The sequence below is a fragment of the Perca flavescens genome, chromosome 15, assembly GCF_004354835.1.
Source record: "Perca flavescens isolate YP-PL-M2 chromosome 15, PFLA_1.0, whole genome shotgun sequence".
In the NCBI taxonomy this organism is placed as follows: domain Eukaryota; kingdom Metazoa; phylum Chordata; class Actinopteri; order Perciformes; family Percidae; genus Perca; species Perca flavescens.
In genome coordinates, this window is record NC_041345.1 from 34512136 (window position 1) to 34536327 (window position 24192).

Below are 24192 nucleotides of genomic sequence, written 5' to 3' on the forward strand. Positions count from 1 at the left end.
TTCTCGCTTGAAGAACCATAACCTCAAGTTGGCACCGAAAAAGTGTCACTTTCTGCGGAGATCTGTAAAGTTCCTTGGCCATGTCATTTCTGAGTCAGGAGTGCAGACGGATCCTGGCAAGGTTGCAGCCATTAGCCGGGTGCAAGTGTCTGACCTGATGGACAGTGACGGTGTCACTCCTTCGCAGAAGAAGATTCGGTCCTTCTTGGGGATGGTGCTGTACTATCAGCATTTCATCGAAGATTGCTCCACTAAAGCCAGGCCCCTTTTCAAGCTCCTCTCAGAACAAAGGACTGGGGTGAAAGCCCAACGAGGGAGGAAGCCCAGAAATAATCTCTCTGGTCACGTGAAGCTGTCGGCAGAGGATTGGACAACCGAGTGTCAGGGTGCTTTTGACACTTTGAAGCACGATCTATCGCACAGTGTGACCTTGGCCCATCCTGACTTCGGGAAGCCCTTCATTCTTGCTGTGGACGCTTCTTTTGATGGCATTGGAGCTGTCCTTTCCCAGCTTCAGCCTGGTGAGAAAATTGCGAGGCCAGTCGCCTTCGCCAGCAAAACACTGTCACGGGCTCAGTTGAACTACCCGGCCCACAGGCTAGAATTTCTCGCTTTGAAGTGGGCCATTTGTGACAAGTTCTCCCACTGGCTCAAAGGAAGGCATTTCACTGCATGGTCTGACAACAACCCCTTAACCTACATTCTAACAAAGCCCAGGCTGGATGCGTGCGAACAAAGATGGGTGGCGAAGCTTGCGGCATATGACTTTGACCTAAAGTATGTCCCAGGGCCAAAGAACACCGTCGCTGATGCACTGAGCTGTGAGCCTTTTGTCCGGTCCAGCGTAAGCCATCGCCTGGTGAAAGAACCTTACCTGTCTTTGTTGGATGAGGTCAATGGAGTTGTTACTGGGACAGTACAGGATGACTTCCGACTGACCACCAACTGTCAAGCTGTCCAAACCGCTGAAAGCCATGCTGATGGAGACCTTGGTCCAGAACAAGATTTCTGTCCGCCATCTAGAGGTGCCATCTGCGCTGAGGAAGTGTTGGCAGTCTTGGATGCCCATCGCGCTGGTGGTGTCTCTCAAATGTCTGGCGCAAGCCCTAAGTCGCTGCAACTACCTGAGGAAGACCCATCCATTGTCCTCCCACACAGTCAGTTGACCAATCTACAGCGGCAGGATGCTGCAGTGAGCAGAGTTCTCTTCTATGTTCAGCGGCAGGAGGCCGAACGCACATTAACGGGCGACAGAGTCGGGCTGTGTACTCAGGCTGTTGAAGCACTGGGAGAAGCTGAAGGTGCGCAATGGAATTCTCTACAGAGTGAAGAGTGACCGTCGCATGAACAGAAAGATCTTTCAGTTTGTCATACCAGAGTCTCTGAAACGACAAGTCCTGCACAGTGTTCACGATGCAGCTGGTCACCAGGGCCGTTCAAGGACTCTCTCTCTGGCCAGTGCACGATTCTTCTGGCCAGGCATGGAGAAGGATATTGTGAGGCATGTGAAGCACTGCCAGAGGTGCATCTTAGGGAAGACTCCTAAACCAGCTGCTCGAGCCCCTCTTGAGATCATTCGCACTTCAGCTCCTATGGAGCTAGTGTGCATTGATTTTTGGACAGCGGAGTCAAGTGATAAGAGAACTACTGATGTCCTTGTTGTTACAGACCATTTCTCCAAGCTGGCTCTCGCCTTTCCCTGTAGAAACCAATCTGCGAAACAAGTTGCCCGCTGCTTATGGGACAAGTTTTTCTGCATCTACGGGTTCCCCAAAAGGATCCATTCAGATCAGGGGGCCAACTTTGAGAGCAGGCTCATCAAAGATCTACTTGAAATGGCAGGTGTGCATAAGTCCCATACAACACCATATCATCCCATGGGCAACGGCATCACAGAAAGATTTAACAGAACCCTTGGGGGCATGATACGGACTCTTCCCCCAAAGTGCAAATCCAAGTGGCCGCAGATGCTCCAGATGTTGACCTTCTGCTATAACTGCACGGTGCACGAGACCACAGGCTTTGCGCCATTTTACTTGATGTTTGGGCGGATCCCGCGCTTGCCTGTCGATGTCATGTTCCATCATGTCCTGGAGGATGCTGACGTCGTCAGCCACCATGAGTTTGTACACCATCTGAGGAGAGATCTCTCTGAGGCTGCGCAGATTGCTCAGCAGCATGCCTGTCAAGTGTTTTGTAGCTGTGAGGTGCCCACACTTGAAAAGGACCAGACTTGGGATTTCACTCAGAAGAATGTTTATTCTTTTCCTTTTATCAGTTGATACAATGATGCAACAGGATCAGGAAACAGGTGAAAACCGCTAGCCCGTTACGATCAAAAGTCCCAGTTCCTCACAGTAAAAGAGTTTGTACTTCTGCCGTCCTCTTTGTCCGTCTTCCCCTCACAGTGAACTAATGCCTATTTAAGCCACTGACTAAGCAAGAGCTCCTAATTACCCTAATTCAGTTCACCTGGTTGAGCCTGCACCAGAGTGCGTGCACAGCCACTAGAGGGCTGTTACGCAGAGCATGCTCAGGGGAGGCGGCAAGCAGCAGACAGAAATGACAGGTACACAGAAGACAGCCACACCTCCGCCAGATTAGCGCGACACCTCCCACTCGATCTTTTCCGTGGCAATGCCCGGAAAGATCGCACTCTCAAATGGTCTGGTCTTCGCCCTGATTTTCCACCGGTACAAGGACCACAAGGCGCCGGACATCCCGATGCAGAATGGTACTCAATTCGGGATCTTTGGCACCCAATCTTGGATCTCTCACCGAAACGCTGGAGTTCAGAGAGACCCTCACATAAACATCTCGGACAACACTTCTGGAATCAGGATTCACGCCGACGACTCTCGCAAGTCTGAACTGCCCTCTCAGAGCGTTTTGGTCGCAGAGCCACACTATGTCTCCAATGGCAACGTTCCTTTCAGCAGTATGCCACTTACTGCGAATGAACAGGTTCGGGCCAGCAAGCTGGCTCCAGGACTTCCAAAAGTTGTTGACTATACTTTGAACTTCTCTGAGTCTTTTGAACGGATACATGGTGTAGTCGACAGCTTTGAAGTCTCCACCTTGTGTGGCTCGCCCAAGCAACAGGTTGTTTGGCGTGATATACTGGATGCGCTCTTCTCGGCTCTGCACTCTGGCGTCGATCGGTCTCTCGTTAGCAAGATTAGCAGCTAGCTGGAGCACAGTCAGGAACTCACTGAAGGTAAGGCCTTCTACATTCCCAAGACTTTGGAGAGCTCTCTTCGTGACTCTGACAGCAGCTTCGGCAGCCCCATTTCGGTGAGGTGAATCTGCGGGAGAATTTTCCACGTCCAGGTGGTCTCATTTCTGGCAGCATACTCTTCAAGCGATTCCTTGTTCTGTTGATTCAGGTAAGTGTACATTTTTCTCTAGGACAGTCTTTGCTCCAACAAAGTTTGTACCAGGATCAGACCAGATTTTACGGGATGGCCTCGGACAGCGGTGAACCTCTGGTAGGTAAGCAAAAAGCTCTCTGTTGACAATGTGTTTGCCAACTCGACATGGATCGCTCGGCTGGACATACAGCAAAATCTGACGCCCCATACTTTCATAGTTACTCTCTTCTTGACATCATCCTTCACATGATAAGGTCCAAACAAGTCAACGGACGTAAACTCGAATGGCGCAGCAGGACTTGACCTCTCTTCAGGTAAGTTTCCCATTATCTGCTTGCAGGTTCTTCCTCTTGCCTTCCTGCAGACGATGCACTTGTCAACGACTTTTCGGGCAATAATTCTTCCTCTTATGACCCACGCCTTCTTCTTCATCCGCAACAGAGTTCCTGCCACCCCGTCATGTCCCTCGCTGTGTGCTTCTCTGGCTAGCAGGGTGGATAACCAAGTTTGGAATGGTAAAAGAGGAACAGCTCCGCGGTCTTCTCCGAAGGTCTGGACTCTGCCACCACAGACCAGAAGTCCACTTGTCTGGTCCCTGTAGACGACTAGTCGGTCTATTGTGGTGCTTGGGAAATTGACGCCCTCTTGTGCTGCTAGACAAAGGTCCCGAAACACGTCTCGTCTCTCGCCGACTGTAAGAACCCCCAAGGAAGATACTGCCTCCCACTTTTCTTTATCTCTGATTTTGGCGCTCAGGAACTTTTTAGCTCCTCTCCAGATCCACGCCACAGTCCCGACCAACCTTCTCAGATTGCTGAAGCGCCTTATATCGACGAGCTGCCGAATTGCTCCTCCTGGCGGTGGTCTTCTAGACTCCACCCGGGCCAGATCGTATGCTGGATCTTGCGCTGTCTTCAGGTGACTTCTAGTAAGTACCGCTACAAATGCCTTTTTCTGGATCTTTGTGACCTTGTCTCGAGCCTGGGCTGAGACGTCTTCAGCGGATTTCTTTGGCCACTCATCGTCAGGCAGTCGAAGGAACTTTGGACCCGACTGCCACTCGGAGTCCTCGGTTAGGGCATCTGGATTGGACCCTCTGGTGATGATGTCTGCAATGTTTGCTAGCCCTGGAATCCACCACCAGTCCTGGACGTCGGTGCTGCTCTGAATCTCGCCAACACGGTTTGCGAAAAAGGTCTGGTAACCATAACTCTCACGCTGTATTGCGCCCAGGACGGTCTGACTGTCGACAAGATGGTACCATTTCTCGACCTGGAGTCGGCAGTGTCTCTGGAAGTAGGTCTTGAGCCAGGCTGCAAATATGGCTCCACACATCTCAGCTTTCACAGGATCTCCTCTGTGGTCGAGAGGGGTCAGCTTGGCTTTGGATTCGACCAATCTCACAACTACACCATGGCTACAGCTCCATCGAAGATACATCACCGCTCCATATGCTTTTTCACTGCCATCAGAGAATGTGATGGCACTGGGCTTTGCACAGTGATCTGGCGGAGTCAGGGATCTGGAGAAGCGAAGTCGGCTCAGGTCAGCATATTCTTCTAAAAGCTTTATAGCGTCTTCCCGGAGACCTTCAGACAAGGCAGCGTCCCACGTGTCTTCTGAGCAGTACTTTACTTTGGCTTCTTGAAAAGCTCTTCTAACCAGAATGGCACCCTTTTGCTTGACAGGAGTCACCAGGCCGAGTGGGTCGTACAGGCCAGAGACTTGGCTTAGAAGCTCTCTTCTCGTGAGTGGATCGGGAGTTTGATTTCTAACTTCTTCTCTCACCAGGTCTTGACCAAGGCGCATCTTCCTCTTCTTTGAAAAGTTCACTGCAACCATGACATGAAGCTTGTCATCATCCATGGTATAACCAAGGCCAAGGGCTTTGTTGTCATCTTCCATCAGCTGGTTAGGCAGGATCATAGTCTTTGGCTCTTTTTTGAGTCTCTCACTCTTGGGATCTTTCCTCCCACCTCGAAAAGAGTAGACCCAGGGCTTCATGTAGAATCCTCCAGCTTTCAGGATGTGCTCAATGTTGGTTGTGAGGCATTTCAGATGATCAAGGTTGTTGTGAGAAGTCAGAATGTCGTCAACATAGGCATCCTCTTCCAGCACGCGTCTCTCTTCTTTGAACTGACTGAACAAAGGCAAGTTTGCAGTCTCTCGCATGGCAACTTGGGCTATGCAACCGGCAGGTTTATCTCCAATGTTGACTCTTGTAATGGCATATTCTTTTATCTCAGCATCTTCACTGTCACGCCACAAGAATCTGTGCAGGTGGACCTCTCGATCTTCCAGCCAGACGGAGTTATACATCTTGCGGATGTCACCAAGGGCAGCATAGACTCCAGTTCGAACCTAAGGAGGACAGCTCTGATCGGATTCAGGACGCCAGGACCTTTGATGAGGATGTCGTTCAGACTGAGACCTCTGTACTTTTGGCTGCTGTTCCACACTAGTCTCACTGGGGTGGAGGCTGAGTGTGGATTTGGCGCGATGAGATGGCTTATGTACCACACTGGCCCGGTCCAACTCTGCAGGACGTCTTCAGACAGCTCTATTGCAGCTTTGTTGTTCACCATCTCATGAACTTGCGCAGTATAGGCTGCCTTCCACTCAAGTTCTTTCGACAGCTGCTTCTCAGTTCTGAGGAATGTTGCTTCTACTGCTCTCTTGTTGTTTGGTAGAGTTGTTGGATCTTCTGCCCACGGATACCTTGCATGCCAGTGTGGTTCAGCACTGTGATCATCTCCAGTTGTATACGTCAAGCCATTTCTCACGATCTCCATCTCCCTTTCTTCTGCGAAATTTCATTTCTTTACCCCCTGGCTGGCAGTTCCCGCAGCGACACCCTCCACATCTCGGCTGGCAGGCGGCTCCAATACTTTCCCACCTCCACCACTTCAGAAAGTCCCTGCTGCTGGTGGCTGTGCTCGACTGGGCTTCAGAGTGATCTGGATACTGGCAGAAAGCTGGGTGTCTTACAGACTCTCGATACTTCACTGCTGCAGTTCTCATCGATCTCGCAAAGTGAGTCTTGGACATATGGGCCTTCAGGATGACTTCCTCGAAGAGATCTGGATGCATGCCCCCGACTGTCTTGCCGAGTGGACCGTCCCAGAGCACCAAGTCGCCAATAGAGCGGACTTTTTGTGGCACGAGCTGGCCTTCCTTGTGGCTGATCAAAAGCTGGATCTCTCTGGGTCTAATGAGGTCTTTGAGGGGAACATCAGGAAAGATCTTCTGCAACTTATTAGGTGGAACATGTCTTTGCACTTCTGCAATCTTGTCAAGTCCGTAGCAGATCAGTTGGTGAGACTTGAGGGTCCCTCTTAACGTGCTGATACGAATCTTGAGGATGTAGCGCTTGGTTGCTACAGACACCTTCATCCCTCCGACGCCATGGACGACCAATGTGACATCTTCACTGCGGAGGTTCAGTTTGCTTGCAGCTTCATGAGTTATATAATTTGTGTCAGACGCCAGATCAATAAGTGTCCCGATCCGTCGCCCGTCATTGGCGCTGACGTCAAGGAGCATCAGAATCACAGGGTACTCATGCAAACCAGTCTCTTCTATAAGGGCTCTCCTCGCTGCAATGGAGTTGCACGCTCGTGTTGCAATGTTACAGAAGGCATCGTGACCCTGCTGCGCTAGCTCAGGTGGAAGTTTAGAGAGGAATTCTTCCTGGACCTCAGTGCATCTTCTCCCATCAGCTCTCACTGGACCAAACTTGGGTCTCTGGGACAGAAGTCTAGGCAAGGGACAGAGAAGGTAGTGGTGTTGGTCTCTGCACTCTGGATTCCCACACAGGTAAGTCGTCTGTCTGCAGGGTTCATCGTGGACTTCCAGGCACCTCTTGCAGGCTCCGAGCTGTCGCACTGCGTCACTCTTCTCCTGAAGCTTTGTGGTAGTTCTAAATCTCCTGCAGATGTAGAGTTTCCTCTTGTGCTTCGGGTCTCCACAAATAATGCAGCCTGTTGATCCACTGCTGGCGTTGGCTGCCTTTGTTCGAGCATACTTTGTTTGAAACTTGGTCTTCTCCTTGGCACGGTCGATATCTCTCAGCTGCTCTAACTGCTCATAGATGGACTCCTGGGATTGAAGATATGCAAGTAGCTTGTCAAAGCGGTTCTGGTGGCTCACAGCATTGTTCAGGTCAGCAGCGTGGGTAAGCCAGTCTTTCTTGAGGGACCCCGGCAATTTACTCTCAATCGGTTTTATTACCAGTGGGTTCTTTATGGCATCTGCACTGCTCAATTCATTCAGATCATAGAGGGCTTTTCCAACTTCTTGGATGAGCTCTACGATTCTCATTTCCACGAACAGGTGGGATAGCGTTTAGCTCTTCAATAATCTCGATGGCGATACTGGCTTGGTTCCCATAACGGTTCTCCAAAACTCTAAAGATCTCGTCTGCTGAGGTGTAAGTAGACAGGCGTAGATCTTTGGCCACTCTTTCATCGAGGCTGTCCAGCAGTTGGAATTTCTTCACTTCCCTGGACCCGGTTGGTTCGCCTTGCTTCTGCAGAGCCTCCCATTCCTTCCTCCATCTGTAGTACTCACGCTGACTGCCAGTAAACTTCGGTAAAGCTGTGGCTCTGAGCTTTATGGCAGCGACAGGGGGTGCTCTTTGGGCTGTGGCAGGTAACCTGTCGGTGTCCTCTTTAATCTTTGCTGCTATCATCAGGGTGGCCTTCCCTGACACCAGTTTAGGAAGGAGGGTTTCTAGCTTTGTTAGGCGACAATTGAAGTCTTGCTTCTCGGGTTGTGGAGCCCAATGGTTCCAGGCTTTGTGCGCTTCCTTGGCTTTATGTACCAACCCCTTTAAGTGGTGGAGCATAAAGTCATATGCCTCCAGGGGGGTTTCAGGCTCGATGGAAGAAACAGTCTCGCACTCTGCCTCAGCAGTGTTTAGAGCAAGGGTCAGCTCCCTCTCTCCAAATGTGGCCCACAATGTCTCTTTGATTAGGTGCTTTACCTCCTTTAACTTCTGCTCACACTCTCCCTCTGCCCTGCTGAGGTCGGCTCTCTGCTGGTCGCTTAACTCAGGTACGCCCTCTTCTTCGGTCTCTTTGTACTGCGCAATGTAAGCAGCCTCAATCTCCTCATTTACATCCATCACTTTGGATCCCTCCACTGTGACTCTTTTGAAGCTATTTTCTAGCTCCTCCAGAGACATCTCCATATGGGTCCTCCTTATATAGTTGGTAAGTCGGGAAAAAAGTCTCTTTGCTGTGGTTCGCTCAATTTTCAACTCTTCGAGTGACTTGGACTCGGCCATGTTGCTTTCCTGGCTGTTGGACAAACAGGTGGACGGACGGGTGGACAGCAGATAGTTGGCTTGCCTCCAGGCCCCCAGGTGGAAATCTTCCCCTCTTGTGGCAGGCTTTTTGTGGAGTCTTCTCTGATGCCACGGTTTTCACTGTCAAGTGTTTTGTAGCTGTGAGGTGCCCACACTTGAAAAGGACCAGACTTGGGATTTCACTCAGAAGAATGTTTATTCTTTTCCTTTTATCAGTTGATACAATGATGCAACAGGATCAGGAAACAGGTGAAAACCGCTAGCCCGTTACGATCAAAAGTCCTAGTTCCTCACAGTAAAAGAGTTTGTACTTCTGCCGTCCTCTTTGTCCGTCTTCCCCTCACAGTGAACTAATGCCTATTTAAGCCACTGACTAAGCAAGAGCTCCTAATTACCCTAATTCAGTTCACCTGGTTGAGCCTGCACCAGAGTGCGTGCACAGCCACTAGAGGGCTGTTACGCAGAGCATGCTCAGGGGAGGCGGCAAGCAGCAGACAGAAATGACAGGTACACAGAAGACAGCCACACCTCCGCCAGATTAGCGCGGCAATGCCCTTGGCGAGCAAGACCGTCACGCAGAGATTTACAATCGCAGGGTCAGAGGATCGCCGTTGACTGTGGGTGACAGGGTGCTGCTAGCCAATCGAGGTGAGAAAGGCAAGAAGAAGATTGCAGACCGGTGGGATTCAACCCCTTTTGATGGGGTGTCTGTGAGATCCGGAATCAACGTGTACAGGATCCGAGATAGCGTCACAGGAAAAGAGAAGGTTGTACATAGGAACATGCTGCTCCCAGTTGACTTTCTGGCTTTTCCTGAGCAAGATGGAAACCAAGCTGCCTCTGGAGAGTCACGATCTGATGCATCACACAGGAGTGCTCAGAGCTCGCAAAGGAGTGCTCAGAGCTCCGTCATGGATAATGAGGAGGATACTCGAGTGCGCACCATGAACTGGCTCATGCAGTCACCAGCCCAAGTGGAAGCAGAGAATGTTTCTGGAGGAGATGGCCTCGACGATGCCTTAATGGTGGGTGTCATGGAAGGGGACCAATTGGATGAGTTGCCGGACAGTTTTCCTGATGATTCTGAACATGTCCACATCACTCATGCACACACTGATTCATCATCAGACCTGGTACACGACACAGCACGCTTGCTTGTCAATGAACCTGTAGTCATAGGTGACCCTCTCACTGCAGTTGAGGTTGAGCTAGAGGAGGTTGTTTGCACATATCCACAGACCACACAAGCCCCTTCAGTTTTCACAAGATTTGGGAGGAGCGTTAAGCTTCCAAATAGGCTTATTTGTGAGATGGCAAACCAGAGACTTGTGGGGAATATTGAACCTGTATTGGGGTCTGCATTTAGTGTTATTGCAGCGCCAATGTGTGTGTAGTGCTAATGATGAGATTTGGTGACGAGTAGCACCCTTTTGTTTTTTTATTTTATCAGTCTGTTTTGGTTTACGATTTGGGAGTATGAGATTCTCTACACTAATAGGGCAAAGATATGTACAAGTATGTGAGATGTAAATGGCATCTTTGTTTGTCTGTGATAAGTATGGGTTTTGGTGCCATCCTGTCCTTACACACTTCTTAAGGAAGAATTTCTAACATTGACTTTTTCGTACGTCAGTGCCCGAAATCCACAGTTTATTTGTTTTTTTCTCTCTGTAGTGTTGCCCCTATTTGGCATAATTTAAGGGGGGTGTATGTAACGGAGTAGAATACACTTGGTTTAATTATGGCAAAAGTGGGGCAACAATGCCACCTATTGGCACGGTGGTAGTTATGACATTGTGTTTACGGAACTACACAGAGTGATGCGGGAAGCGCAGTGGTAGGTCACGTTCTCGCGCATGGTCCGGGATAATTAATAATTTTGTGAGATTTCAAATGTTCATACTTTGTATTTTACCATGTAATGTACATATATTGACGTTAGCTAACTATCTTGAACCCAGACTATAAGCTATCTAGTCTTTAAAATGATATTTTAGAGACTTACTGATACGTACAGTGTCAGTGTTAGCCTAGCATAATTGTTTGCATCTGTTCCGTGTTTTGTTCAGACTGTTATCCTGAGACCAATGCGATTGACATGCCACTGCTGTACTGTGTTACAGGTAATATCCTATGCATTTCTGTGTTAGTTTTCATATGTTTTATTGCAATTATTGTTCGTCTGCGTGAGCAGCTTTTTCTAACTGTTAAGTAGCTCACACTAGTTTGGCTAGCTCATAGTTAGTGAAGCAGCCTGTTGATTAGGTGTGTATGACGTATACCTGTGCTGTGGTTATGCTCACCTCATGTTAAATGGCGAATGGGTTTTTCAGCCTTTTTTCTATATTATAAAATGGATCACTGGGTGGTGTTTTCACCAATATAATGTCAGTACATATAGAGATATATTTGATTGTGCAAATGTGAATACAGTGTAGTCTAAGGCATTGTAATGTATTAGAATATATCAGGTAATATCCACTATACGATCACATCCAGTTATGGAACTACACAGAGTGATGCGGGAAGCGCAGTGACTGTTATCCTGAGACCAATGCGATTGACATGCCACTGCTGTACTGTGTTACAGAGCAATAAGGAAGATACGGTGCAATAAAGACCCCTGTAATCCACCTGGCTGCCTCTGATGTGTAGGAGCGACAGTAGTGTGGAGCTGCATTTCATCACATACAGTTGTGACCCGTCACATATACGCGTGTATATTATTTTCCCAAAAGAGAGTTTTGTATATTGTTGTTTTTGGTCAATAATAATAATAAAAAAGATCCAGCTCTCTCCAGTAGATGGCGCTAATGCAACACTTATAAATGCCAACCGCAGTTAAAGTCCATGAAGAAGAAGACGTTCCTTTATTAGGACTATCACATTTATGTTTTATCATCATTGTTGGAATCCCCTGACACTAACCCATCCCATAATAACATGAAATGGACATTAAAGAGCTTGTGTGATTTTGTGGATGTTTAGAGTCCGGACGGCTTTCTAATAGGCCTATGTCACCTTTTATAGTTTCAAAATATAATTTAATGTAAGTTTTAAACTGCTGAGTTTTTGGTTTTTCTTTCAGACTGTTTACATTATACTAGCAAATAAAAGATTCAAAATGAAAACACATTATTATCCAAATCATTTCCTAAATAGTAAAAAATATATATCTCTGCTTTGTTCTCAACATCCATCTGAAACTATCGACACAAAACATATCTTCTCACAAAATATCACACAGACAGATTTATATTTCTTTAAGTTTGGTTTGTTGGGTGTAACGGACCACTTTATTTTATTACTGACAAAACATTTATTATAATAAGTTCAAATCTAATTGTAGTTCATATTCTCAAAGTGGTTTGCACCGAGCAGCTTTAGGCCAATGCGTCAAATGTCTAAAATATATATTTACACACACAAACTACAGTAGTTAGTAGCTGGCTGCTACCGGTTCCAGATGCTGATATAACTTTGCATGAAAAGATAAAAAACTATAAGGGGGATAGTGGACAAATGGCTATGAGGTATGTGGATAACTATTATGGGTATGTGCAAATTTTTACTGATGGGTCAAAGCAACCAGATACAGGGAAAGTGGCAATTGCATATGTGATACCAGAGTTTGATATTAAGTTTTCTGCAAGAGTTTCGGATCATTTATCAGTGTTTTCAGCAGAGTTGATAGCTATTGTGATGGCCTTGCAGTGGGTAGAGCAAAGTAAACCGATAAGAGTAGCTATATGCTCAGACTCGTTGTCAGCCTTAGAAAATTTTAAATCAGGTAACTCATGTGAAAGGTCTGATATTGTATGTGAGATATTGACGTTGCTGCATAGTATTCAAAATTGTGGGACGATGTAAAGTTTATTTGGGTTCCGGCTCATGTAGGCATGGTTGGTAATGAGTTGGCAGACAAGTTTGCTAAACAGGCTTTGAAAGCGACAAATGTATCTATTCAGTGTAAAATATCAAAATCAGAGGCTAAGTCAATGATTAAAAACATGTTAAAAAGTTGTGGCAAGATAAATGGGACAGGGAAGTTAAAGGGAGGGATTTTTACAGTGTAAATCCTGAGGTGGGTCAGGGTCGTTTAGTACTAAGGTGTCGAAAAGAAGAGGGAATTTATACAAGAATGAGACTAGGGCATACTAGACTAAACAAAACATTACAGTTAATAGGAAAACATAATACAGGAAATTGCGAGATTTGTAATGTGCCAGAGACAGTGGAACACGTCTTTATGATGTGTAGGAAATTTAAAAGAGAAAGGGTTTTTATGAAAAGGAAAATAGAGGGCAGTGGAGAAAGTTTTATCCTTAGAGATCTTTTGTCTAAGGGCTCTGATCACAGAGTAATAAAGTATATGCTTGAATTTTTAAAGAACACTGGACTCATTGACAGAATATAGGGTTTTTTTTTTTTTTTTTTTTTTTTTTGTAGCTTGCAGGCTACAGTATTTTTCAAGGATGTAAGCCATAGTGATGATCATGCACAATTTATCTGGAGGGTGGCGGTAGTGCGCTAAGTTAGTCCGCATCCGCCGTTAAACAAGCAACTGAAGAAGAAGAAGAAGAAGTAGTTAGTAGCTCCTCTACAATCATTCCTCGATATTCTTCGGCTGTGATTGGCTTCTAACGGTCGGTCATCTCCGCCCCCGGCCCTCCACCCTGCTCGGTATTCTTCGACTGTGCTCGGCTTGTAACTGTCGGTCATCTCCGCCCCCGGCCCTCCACCCTGCTCGGTATTCTTCGGCTGTGCTCGGCTGCTAACGGTCGGTGTGTTCAAATCTTCGGCCGCAGCTCCTCCTGGAGACTGAAGTAAAGAAAGAGCCGACAGAAAAGAGGGAAAACAGACGACAAGAACAGATATACGGAGTCTGGAAGCGGAATGACGGTGCTGCAGGAACCTGTCCAGGTACAAACACATCTTCACTTCGTTGTCATGTGTTTATGAAGCGTGTTCCGGCGGCCTCAGCGGCCGGTCCAGTCCGCGGTGTGAGAGCCCTCTCTCCGCCACAGGCCCCCGCAGCCCGCGGCTAGTTGCACGGGACATTTTATTAAAAACTCCGATAATTACAGGGAGATTTGGTCTGCCAGGGGCCCTTTGGTTCAACACAATGTTAGAGCCATTTGGTTCAAGACTTTCACACTATGCTAGTTCACATATCTAAGGTCGTAACAGTTATTAGGTTTCCGGTGGTTTCGTTACGAAATAAACTAAATGGAATAATTGTTGTGATATTTTGTGATTTGCTTTATGTTTCTCGTCGCTTCGGCTTAGACTGAATACCCAACCTGTGTTTAGGTTAGATCATACGACGTTAAAAACATTAACTTGGCCTGTGGGTCGCAGTGTTAGCAGTGTTTATTAAAGTTGATATTGTACCCGAACAAACCGTCTGTACAGAATATATCAGCGGGCCGTGTTGGTTGGTTAAAGGTCTTTAAGAGACTGGTGTTTTTCTGCTGATAATAATAATAATCAGCCAGATCTCAAATGGAGTTTTGTATTATTAGCATCGCTAATGCTGAGATGCTAACAGTGGAGCTAGCGTTTAGCTGAGAGGCTTCAGTCAGCAGAAGTTCACCTCTAAAGGTTAGAAGTGAACATAAACGGGTGAGAAGAGAATTAAATCAAAGTGTGTCTGACTGCAGAGCAGCCGCAGCAGTCTCTCTGGTGTTAGCCTCTCGTTACTAACATGCTAGCTAACAGCAGCTAGCTGCCGGTAACATGAAGAGCGTTAGCCATCAGCTGTTAGCTGCCATGTCAGATTAAACACAGTTAAAACAGACTGCAGTGACGTCAGTAAGAATATCTGCTGGACCAAAGTGACATCATTGCTACATTTGTGACATCATCAACAGATATTAACTGGCTGTTGGTTCATGCAGCAGTTTGTTTTTTTATCACAGAGAAGATCAACAGAATCTCTGTTCTGTCCAATCACAGAGCAGGATACGCTGCTGTTACCTGTCTCACAGAGCAGGATACCTGTATCACTGCTGTTACCTGTATCACCGCTGATACCTGTCTCACTGTCTGGGAACGGAAATGGAGAGATGGTTAGCGTGTGTGTGTGTGTGTGTGTGTGTGTGTGTGTGTGTGTGTGTGTGTGTGTGTGTGTGTGTGTGTGTGTGTGTGTGTGTGTGTGTGTGTGTGTGTGTGTGTGTGTGTGTGTGTGTGTGTGTGTGTGTGTGTGTGTGTGTGTGTGTGTGTGTGTGTGTGTGTGTGTGTGTGTGTGTGTGTGTGTGTGTGTGTGTGGCTGTGGCTGGCTGGCTGCAGTTACCCGTCTCACTGCTGATACTAAACTTGTTTGAGTCATGATTTACTGGGATATTTAACTTAACAATTAACTAATCGCGAATCTCTAGTATCATTAACACGGATCAGTTGAGTCCTCCTACAATTCCCTCTAAAATCATAACGGCGCCACACACAAACCTCTTGCAACATTAGCTACTACTAGTCCTAGCTATCTTAGCTGCCACAGGCTTTATAACTTACAATTTCGTAGACAACAACAACTCCACAAGTCAACTTCAAGCGCCTGAGTGAGCAGAGAGACCGTCTGAGAGAGGTTATAGGAACTTCCCGACCCGCAGACTCGGAGCTGGAAACATTGCGAGCTCGCCTCGCAGACAACTCATGAGTTGTCGTGTAAGTCAGTCAATCCTGCACATCAGCCGACTACGTTGTCGTGAGTGGATCTGATTCAGACGAGCGAGTGAAGTCTCTCCTCAAGCTCAGAGTAAAGCAAATCAACAACAAAAGCCATTCTTTCACTTCTGAAATAACATACAATGTTCTGCACGTAGCCTAGCTAGGCCTACTGTAGGTTTGGTGTATTAATGTAGTATATTAAAATGCAATTAGGTCGAGCAGACAGTCTGAAACATATCAAGCTCGCCTATAGATCAATACTTACTCAAGGGACTCGCACCACCTGGATCAGTTAGTGAGTGAATCAGAATAACCCGGATCTTTAAAAGGAATTGAGTTTGCCAGGCCTAGCTGATACCTGTCTCGCTGCTGATACCTGTCTCACTGCTGATACCTGTCTCACAGCTGTTACCTGTCTCACTGAGCACCTGTCTCACTGAGCACCTTTCTCACTGTCTGGGAACGGAGATGGAGAGATGGTTAGCTCGGTGTGTGTGACTGTGTGTTAGGGCTGGGCGATATGGAGAAAATCAAATATCACAATATTTTTGACCAAATACCTCAATATCGATACCGTAATGATATTGTAGTGTTGACTATTGGTGCTTTCACAAAATATTTACACAATGACATTTTTGATAATCACCAGAAATGTGGATATAATGACTAAGTGGGGAAAAGGCAAATAATAGAACAGTTACAACAGTCTGGTAAGTTCAGAAAATGTCATCACTTTACTGTAATACAGCTTTTAAAACCAGGAAAAGACAACACTTATGCCATATTACGATATCCAAACTCTAAGACGATATCTAGTCTCATATCACGATATCGATATAATATTGATATATTGCCCACCCTACTGTGTGATAGTGCAGGACGTCCTCTCAGGGAGTTGGTTCTGAGGTGTGATTGTGTAGAACAGCCCAGGGTAGGGTTAGGTCTCTCTTTATGAACAACATCTATCTCCAGTTTGGTCAAGCTGATCAGACAGTTTGTCGTCATGGTAACCCTAACCCTCGTTAGCAGACAGAGGGGGGGCAGTTTGGTTTCCAGGTGGGCTTTCCCAGAGAGCCCTAAGGTCATGTGAAAACTATGATGAACACGTTCATGCTGCTGGTATTTCTGTGTTCCAGAGTTTAGCCTGTAACATCAGTGTCAGCAGGATTTCATAACATCCTCTAATGTCTTGTTCTGTCCCAGAAAAGAGACTAGAACATTGATATTTAACATGCTGACATCACGCAAGTTTATCATCAAACTGATTCATGGATTATCAGAATAGTTGGAGATGAATTGATTAATCTTTGCAGCTGTAGCACACAGTGTGTTACTGTAAATAAACATCGTGACTGTAGAAACTCATCTGATTGGTCCATTTACCGCTGACACTAATATGTGTTAATCTGAGTTCATACCACTTCTAGAAGCAGTATATTCTGTTTGGATATTCAGAATAAGGTCTGTCTCTCCCTCTGTCTGATAATGAACCTGTCTCCCTCTCTGTGTTCAGGAACAATATGTGCATGTCTGTCTGATAAGAAACCTGTCTCCCTCTCTGTGTTCAGGCTGCAGTGTGGCAGGCTCTGAACCACTACGCCTTCCTGGATGCCGTTTTCCTTGCTGAGAGACTCTACGCTGAAGGTAACACCTGTCTGTCTGTCTGTTTGTCTGTCTGTCTGAACACCTGTCTGTCTGTCTGAACACCTGTCTGTCTGTCTGTCAGTGAGGTCGGAGGACGCCCTCTACCTGTTGGCGACATGTTACTACCGCTCTGGGAAGCCATATAAAGCGTACCGGCTGCTGAAGGCTCACAGCTGCTCCACGCCGCAGGTTAGATTCCTGCTGGCAAAATGCTGCGTCGAACTCAGCAAGTAAGAACACACTCACACAACGACAGACACACACACAAACAGACACACACAGCAGTGTTTCCCATACATACTGTAGGTTCTACTTGGCCCAGGTAGATTGAGATCTGCCCAGGTACATAAAATCCAAATTACATTTTTTCTATATAATAACCTATTTGGGCTCTAATCAGGTATTTAATCTGCTGAACCAGAACTTTTGACAAACCAACCACATTTAAGACAAAGCCCATCATGGCTACACTTCATCTGTATCATCTTTTAGTCTGATATGTTTAATATGTAAATAGTTATTAATTTCCAAATGATCTGTTATTGTTCTGTAGCCTAGTCACTGTTTTCAATAAATAGTTCATAAACCTTTTGTTTGACTAGTTTTTACTGAACCAGCCATCACGCACCGTCACATCCTGCACCCCCCACCACCACAAGTAAATTCTCAACCTGTGGGAAACACTGCACAGACACCCCCACACACACACACTTTATTTTTTGTTTAAGAAGCTTTTATTTTAAGACACATCTGATATGAAACAACAGAAGTGACATCATCTGTCTGTGTCTCCACCTCTTTGTCTCTCTCTCTGCATCTGTCTGTCTCTCCACCTGTGTGTCTGTCAGGCTGGCTGAAGGAGAGCAGGTTCTGATTGGTGGAGTGCTGAACAAACAGAAGAGTCAGGATGACATCATCACAGAGTTTGGAGACTCTGCCTCCTTCACCCTGTCATTACTGGGACACATTTACTGGTAAACCTCTGACCCTGTTTTCACCTGAGTGATCAGATCCCAAGTGGACAGCTCGAAGTACTGTTGAAAACACTCATTGAGATGGGATCGGTTGAGCCCCATGTGTCCATATTCTAATGCAGTGAGAACGGGAATGTGTCCTGTGTTCACATTAAAGACCACCTACCCAACTGTCAGTAGAAATACGTAGGCCTCCCTACTCATTCATAAGAATTTCTCATGTCCCAGAAACCACTGAGTGAATCGTGTGTGTGTTTGTGTGTGCGTGTTCCTATGTGCTGCCTGCTCTCACAGATTACAAAGCAATTTGTGGCGGGGGGAGGGGGGGTAATTTATTTTCATAACAATTAAGTATTAAAAACTGTGGAGGATCACGCTGTTGGATGCAAATCTATCTTTCTCTCTCCTTGACCATGTCTTTCACTGGTTGAAGCCTGAAAATATTTTGAACTTTGTTATTCGAATATCATTCGAATATTTAAAAAAAATAATGATATTCGAACAAATATTAGGCAGCCCTTAATATTCTAACATGTTATGGGCATTATTTTTTGTAAATGTGTTTGCTTGTAAACGTTGTTTTCAATTCAGATTCCGAGGCTTTTTCACGCATTTCAAAATGTAACCACGCATGGCGGGGGATGCTCTTCCCTCGGCAGTGGCTCTGTAGCGTTGCGTTCCCCCCTAGTTCTCAAAGAAGGCTGGCTCGCCCAGGGCCAGGCCAGCTCAGCGGTGTCTTTCTCCTGTGGTGTGCCGCTGTCTCTCCTACCTACACCGGCCCCCTCACCCTGTCCCTTCTCCCCTTTCTACCTGCCTGCTCAGTGCTGCTGCACATGAGGAGAGAGCACAGAGGGGGGGCTGCTGCTCAGTCACACAACAGAAGAGAGAGGAGACTGTTTGGGCGGCCACAGGAGAGAAACATCTCACGTGCTCGCTGGACAATACTATTTGTTTTTTTTAAACAGAAAGTCGCTGTCTTTTCTGCAGAAAGTCGCTCTTGTGAAAAAAAGTTGCTAAGGGGCTCTGAAAAGTCGCTAAGTTGGCAACACTGCCCTCACACCGGCTTGACACACACACCAGCACACAAGTATAAACATCAGACCAGTTACGTAGGCTACGGTGAAAGCTCCGAACTTCCTGTCGAAAGCATACTGTGTACATGTTTGTGTTTAATCCAGGGTCTGACTTTTCATTATTATTATTTTTTAACTGAAGGCATTTAATGGCAAAAAATATGATTTTTGGGTTAGAGTCAATGTGTGTGTGTGTGTGTGTGTGTGTGTGTGTGTGTGTGTGTGTGTGTGTGTGTGTGTGTGTGTGTGTGTGTGTGTGTGTGTGTGTGTGTGTCTCTCACAAGTGACAGAGAGACGGAGGAGAGCAGGGAAAGGAAATTCAGAAGAACGTGTTTTAAATAGCATTTAAAAGCAAGAAAAATAACTAAACGCAATGTGCAGCGGCCGGTGTTGATAGTGAGGCGCACCGCCACACAATAGTCTGTGTGGGAAACACTGCTTGCTCCTATATCCCTGGCTCTCTCCATCTGCAGCACTGTTGCCTTGAAAATAACGTTATTTTTAGTTTTATAAAACATCCCCAAATTCACCAATGTAGGACATTAGTGTTGGACACACAGAGACATATTGTACAGACAGTTGAAAACACACGTACCTAGAGCTGTCCACTTGGGATCGGATCACTCCGATCGGATTTTAATACCAGGTCAGAAAAGGCCTGGTGTTATTCTTGGATAGGGAACCAGTTTAGCTTGGATATGAAAGAGATGGTTCCCTCTAGCCTCCGTTTTCCCATAGATCTGAGCTTTACTGGCCCAGAAAAAACACTTGTGGTATACATATGTTTTAGTTCTTCAATCATATGACATGGCTAACTTTTCCTGCGTTGTTATGAAGAAATATTTAAAGTAAAAGCGTTTAATTTTAACAGCAGCCATCTGGTAACACGTGTGTTTATATTGTAGTAATCTGAATATGTGCCAGCCATGATTAGTGGGCTATTTTAAATAAAGATCCATTTTTACTGGATAATCCCAACACTGCTGTTACTGGTGTTATTGATGTTAGACCCAATGATTACTGACCTGTCTGTCTCTCCCTGTATGTCTGTCTGAACATCTTTCTCTCCTTCCCTGTCTGTCTGAACACCTGTCTGTCTGTCTGTCTCTCTCTCTGAGCAGTAAGACAGATCGTGTTGCTAAAGGTGCCGAGTGTTTTCAGAGAAGTTTAACTCTCAACCCATTCCTCTGGTCGCCTTTCCAGAACCTCTGTCACCTAGGTAACACACACACACACACACACACGTACACAACACATACACAGACACTCACTCATTCACACACATACACACAAAGACACACAGACACTCACTCATTCACTCACACATACACTCACTCACACACACACGCAAAGACACACACACACACACACACACACACACACACACACACACACACACACACACACTTAACTAACCTCACTGTGTGTTTCAGGAGAGAAACCAGATCCAGATCAGGTCTTTAGGTTGTCGTCTCTACACAACTCTTTAGCCCCGCCCCCTCCACCTATTAGTCCCGCCCAGAACCCCTCCCACCGTCTAGACACCGCCCTCATGGAGACGCCCCAGGACACACTGGTACGTAACACAGACGCACCTCTAATACTCTCTGAACAAAGGGAACGGTAATCAGATTACTAGATGATGGCACTCGTGTTAACGTATATAAACATATTCTTATGGGGAGAGAGACGTCTCATTATATTTGTGTGAACAGACTGACAACGGCTGATTGATTTTCCTTCAGACTGACATAAAGTTAGTCTTAACCTCTGTGTGTTCTCCCTGGCGTAGATCTGAGATCCAGTAATGCCTTTTCCATTCACAGATGCAAACTGGATTAACAAATCTGTCCCTTTTGATTTGTGGAACTTGTTTGTGTATTTGCAGATAAGGATTAAAAAACAAAGAATTTTAAGTTCCATGGACTGTCTTTACCTTTCTTGATGTTTTGCCATGGTATGGTTTCAGTGTTGGTTGGGATATTTAGGCAGCCTATCCTATTGAATCTTAACTTATAACACAGTTCTCAGTACTGAAATGTGTTTTTGTCTGCAGGAGTTGAATCGTTTAAATCTAGAATCATCTAACGGAAAGCTGACGTCTGATTTGTCGGTATCCTACATTGACTCCTCCCTCATCTCCCCGGAGACGGGCTCCCTGTTGGGTAACACGGTTTCCATGGCGTCAGCTGGTTCCTTATTGGCTAAACAGAACAAGCCCAAGAGTGGGCGGAGTTTACTGGGAGGCCCTGCAGCCCTCAGCCCGCTGACACCCAGGTGAGTTATTTAACAATCACATGACTTTTCGTATGCTGGTTTGAAGGAAAAGTTCACTTTTACAGAATAGGTCTGTGTGTCTGTGCGTCTGTAGTTTTGGGATCCTGCCCCTGCCCCTGGAGCCCAGCCCTGGAGACCCCACATATCTACAGAACTATTCAGCTACCATGGAAACACAATCTACAGCTCCCAGCAAGAAGGTACACACACATTGACTCTTCTTTATATAGATGAATAAAGTCCAGAAATGGATCTTTTAATATCTGTCTTTTCACCATGGGTGCAGAAGTAAAAAGTCATTTTAAACAACCTTTTTCAGTTTCTCAGATCTTAATGTAAACATTAACCTGGTGCATTATAAAAATATATATCTGGTCTTCTGCCGTATCATTTGCTTTCCCCACAGTGTGACTAGTCTCGCTTTGCCAGACCCTACTCCAGAGCAGGCTGAAGGAGGGTCTGGCTACTCCACATAGAATTCGGGGATGGGAGGAACGTGATCTGGTTCAATGACATTTATTTAAACCAATCAGAATCGTCATGGGCGGTGCTAAACCCCACACAGAGCCTCAGCAAAATAGTAGCCTCGCTCCGCCCTCCTTCGTACTTCTGCTCAATTTTAATTTTCCTTCAGTACTCTGTCTGGGTTTGTGGTATATTCTTGGGTTTTCTCTGGTCAAATATTTGGCGGTCCAATCAGTGAACAGAGGGAGTGACTGAGAACGATGACGTTGAGGCTGTGCGCTAGTTTAAGTTGTAGTTCCGTAATGGCGGCGGAGAAAGATGTGAGCGAAGCCATTCAATCTGTTGTGGCAGCAATGCTCCTGAATATCCAGAAGTTAAAGCCCGAGCAAGAACAATCTTTGCTGAGTTGTGTTGGTGGCCATGATGTTGTGGCCCTCCTCCCCACGGGGTTCAGGAAAAGTTTAGATTTTCCAGCTCACTCTGCTAGTGGTGAAGGAGTTGGCTAACGCTATCGATGCTAAGCCCACGTCACGACCAAACAGTAGCGATTGGTTATGGCAAATCCAGAGTGGCTCCGGGCAGATCCTATAGTTTTAAACTTCAACAGAGTACCTGCCTTTAAGGAAGTTGGCACTTGTCAAAGGAGAGTGGTCAGACTCTCTGTACAAATGAAATGGACCAGAGTCCAGGCTAGCAAAATAGTCATGTGAGAGAAAACTCAGATTGGACAGATAGTCTAGGTAGCTGTCTCAATTTACCCTGCAGAGATCTGAGGAGCAGTTAACCATTAGTCCTCATAAATTGGCGAGTCGCCTTTGTTGGTTGGATTGGTTAGAGTTAGGGTAAGAATCCCATGGTAAGCCAATCAGAGGCAGAGGGACACTATGATACACCACACTCCTGCTGGTCACACCAGATGTGATCACAAAGCTATCCTGCTCCTTTCCACTCTACAGAGCAGATTTCTTTTCATCACGGGTGTCTGACTCTCCCTCCATGTGCGTGATCGCCTGTTTCGATCTACACACAGCTGAGAAGTCAAGACAGCCCAAATCACCATGAACCTGTTTTTTTTTTTTTTTTTTTTTTTTCTTTATTTTGGATAGCCCCTTGAGATGTACCATCTCATTTTCAAGGGGCTCCTTTCAATCACTATGAGAAAATAACTGTCAGAGCCACACATGCTCAAAACATTACACAATTACCCATAGAAAAAGAAAAACATCACAAAAAAAAAGTATGCTCCCCCCCCACCCCATTTTTATAACAAAATGCTCCTCTCCCAATTTCCCAATGGATTCTTGGTATAGCAAAAAATGGATGGAGCAAGTGTCGTATGGGATAGACTGAGATGTGTCTAACAAAATATTGTTGAAGATAAGAGGGACATTTATTGGCATAATTAATACAACTAAAAATAAACATAAACCAGTGGTAGCTTCTTCTTTCTTTAGGTTGGAGCCAGTCCAATTTTTCATAGAGCGTACAATGATGTGTCATAAATGGATACCTTAAAACAAATCTACATATGGAATTAAATAAAAGATCTAAAGCATTAAGAAAAGTAATACTTGATGTGTGGTAAACAATATCAGCATAATCAATTAGTGGTAATAGAAGTTGCTGTGCAATGCGCTTTCTTGTATCAAATGTAAAGCAATCAATTGAACGGTACAACTGACACAAACATTCAATTTGACTTTCAAGACTGTAGCTTCAATGTGAGCATTAAATGATAGCTCAGTATCTAACCACAGACCCAGTTTTTTAAATGCATTTACATTTTCGAGAGATCTTCCATCATTCATACGGATTTGTAATTTATTCGTAGTAACTTTAGATGGTCTCAGTTTAAACAACATAGTACAAGTTTTTTTCTCATTAAGTAAAAGGTTGTGCTCTCTGAGCCAATTCTGTACAATAATAAAATCCGATTGTAATGCATTCTGTACCTGATCCTTCTGGTTATGCAATGTATATAGAACTGTATCATCAGCATAAAGATGAACATTACAGGATAAACAAGTACTGGGCATATCATTAATATAAACAGAAAAGAGAAGTGGCCCCAGTACAGAGCCTCGGGGCACACCTTTACCTATAATTAAACTAGTAGAGCGTGTATTTTGTAATGCAACATATTGACGCCTACCATGTAAATAGGCATTAAACCATAATAACGATGTGATGACTTAAGCCAATCGAATACAATTTATCTAGGAGTAAATAATGATCAACTGTATCACACGCTTTTGAAAAATCAATAAAAATTGCTCCAGTATATTTTCCTTCATCAAATGCTGTATATACATCATTTGTAAAGTTGAGAAGAGCTGTGGTAGTAGAATGATTAGGTCGGAATCCAGATTGTGCTGTTGATAAAATACCATATTTTTCAAAATATTCACTTA

The 24192-nt window shown here is 45.5% G+C and overlaps 1 protein-coding gene across 1 annotated transcript in view; it reads left to right on the forward strand.

The window, feature by feature from the left end:
• The first annotated feature begins 13301 nt into the window (after positions 1 to 13301).
• cdc27 (cell division cycle 27) overlaps positions 13302 to 24192 on the forward strand; it is a 38338-nt gene continuing 27447 nt past the window's right edge. Inside the window, exons 1-8 of the mRNA XM_028599970.1 lie at positions 13302 to 13602; positions 16917 to 16992; positions 17075 to 17222; positions 17841 to 17966; positions 20161 to 20258; positions 20473 to 20615; positions 21096 to 21316; positions 21411 to 21516. Coding sequence (XP_028455771.1) covers positions 13576 to 13602; positions 16917 to 16992; positions 17075 to 17222; positions 17841 to 17966; positions 20161 to 20258; positions 20473 to 20615; positions 21096 to 21316; positions 21411 to 21516 — 945 coding nt within the window. The 5' untranslated portion in view covers positions 13302 to 13575. The remainder of the gene's footprint in view (positions 13603 to 16916; positions 16993 to 17074; positions 17223 to 17840; positions 17967 to 20160; positions 20259 to 20472; positions 20616 to 21095; positions 21317 to 21410; positions 21517 to 24192) is intronic.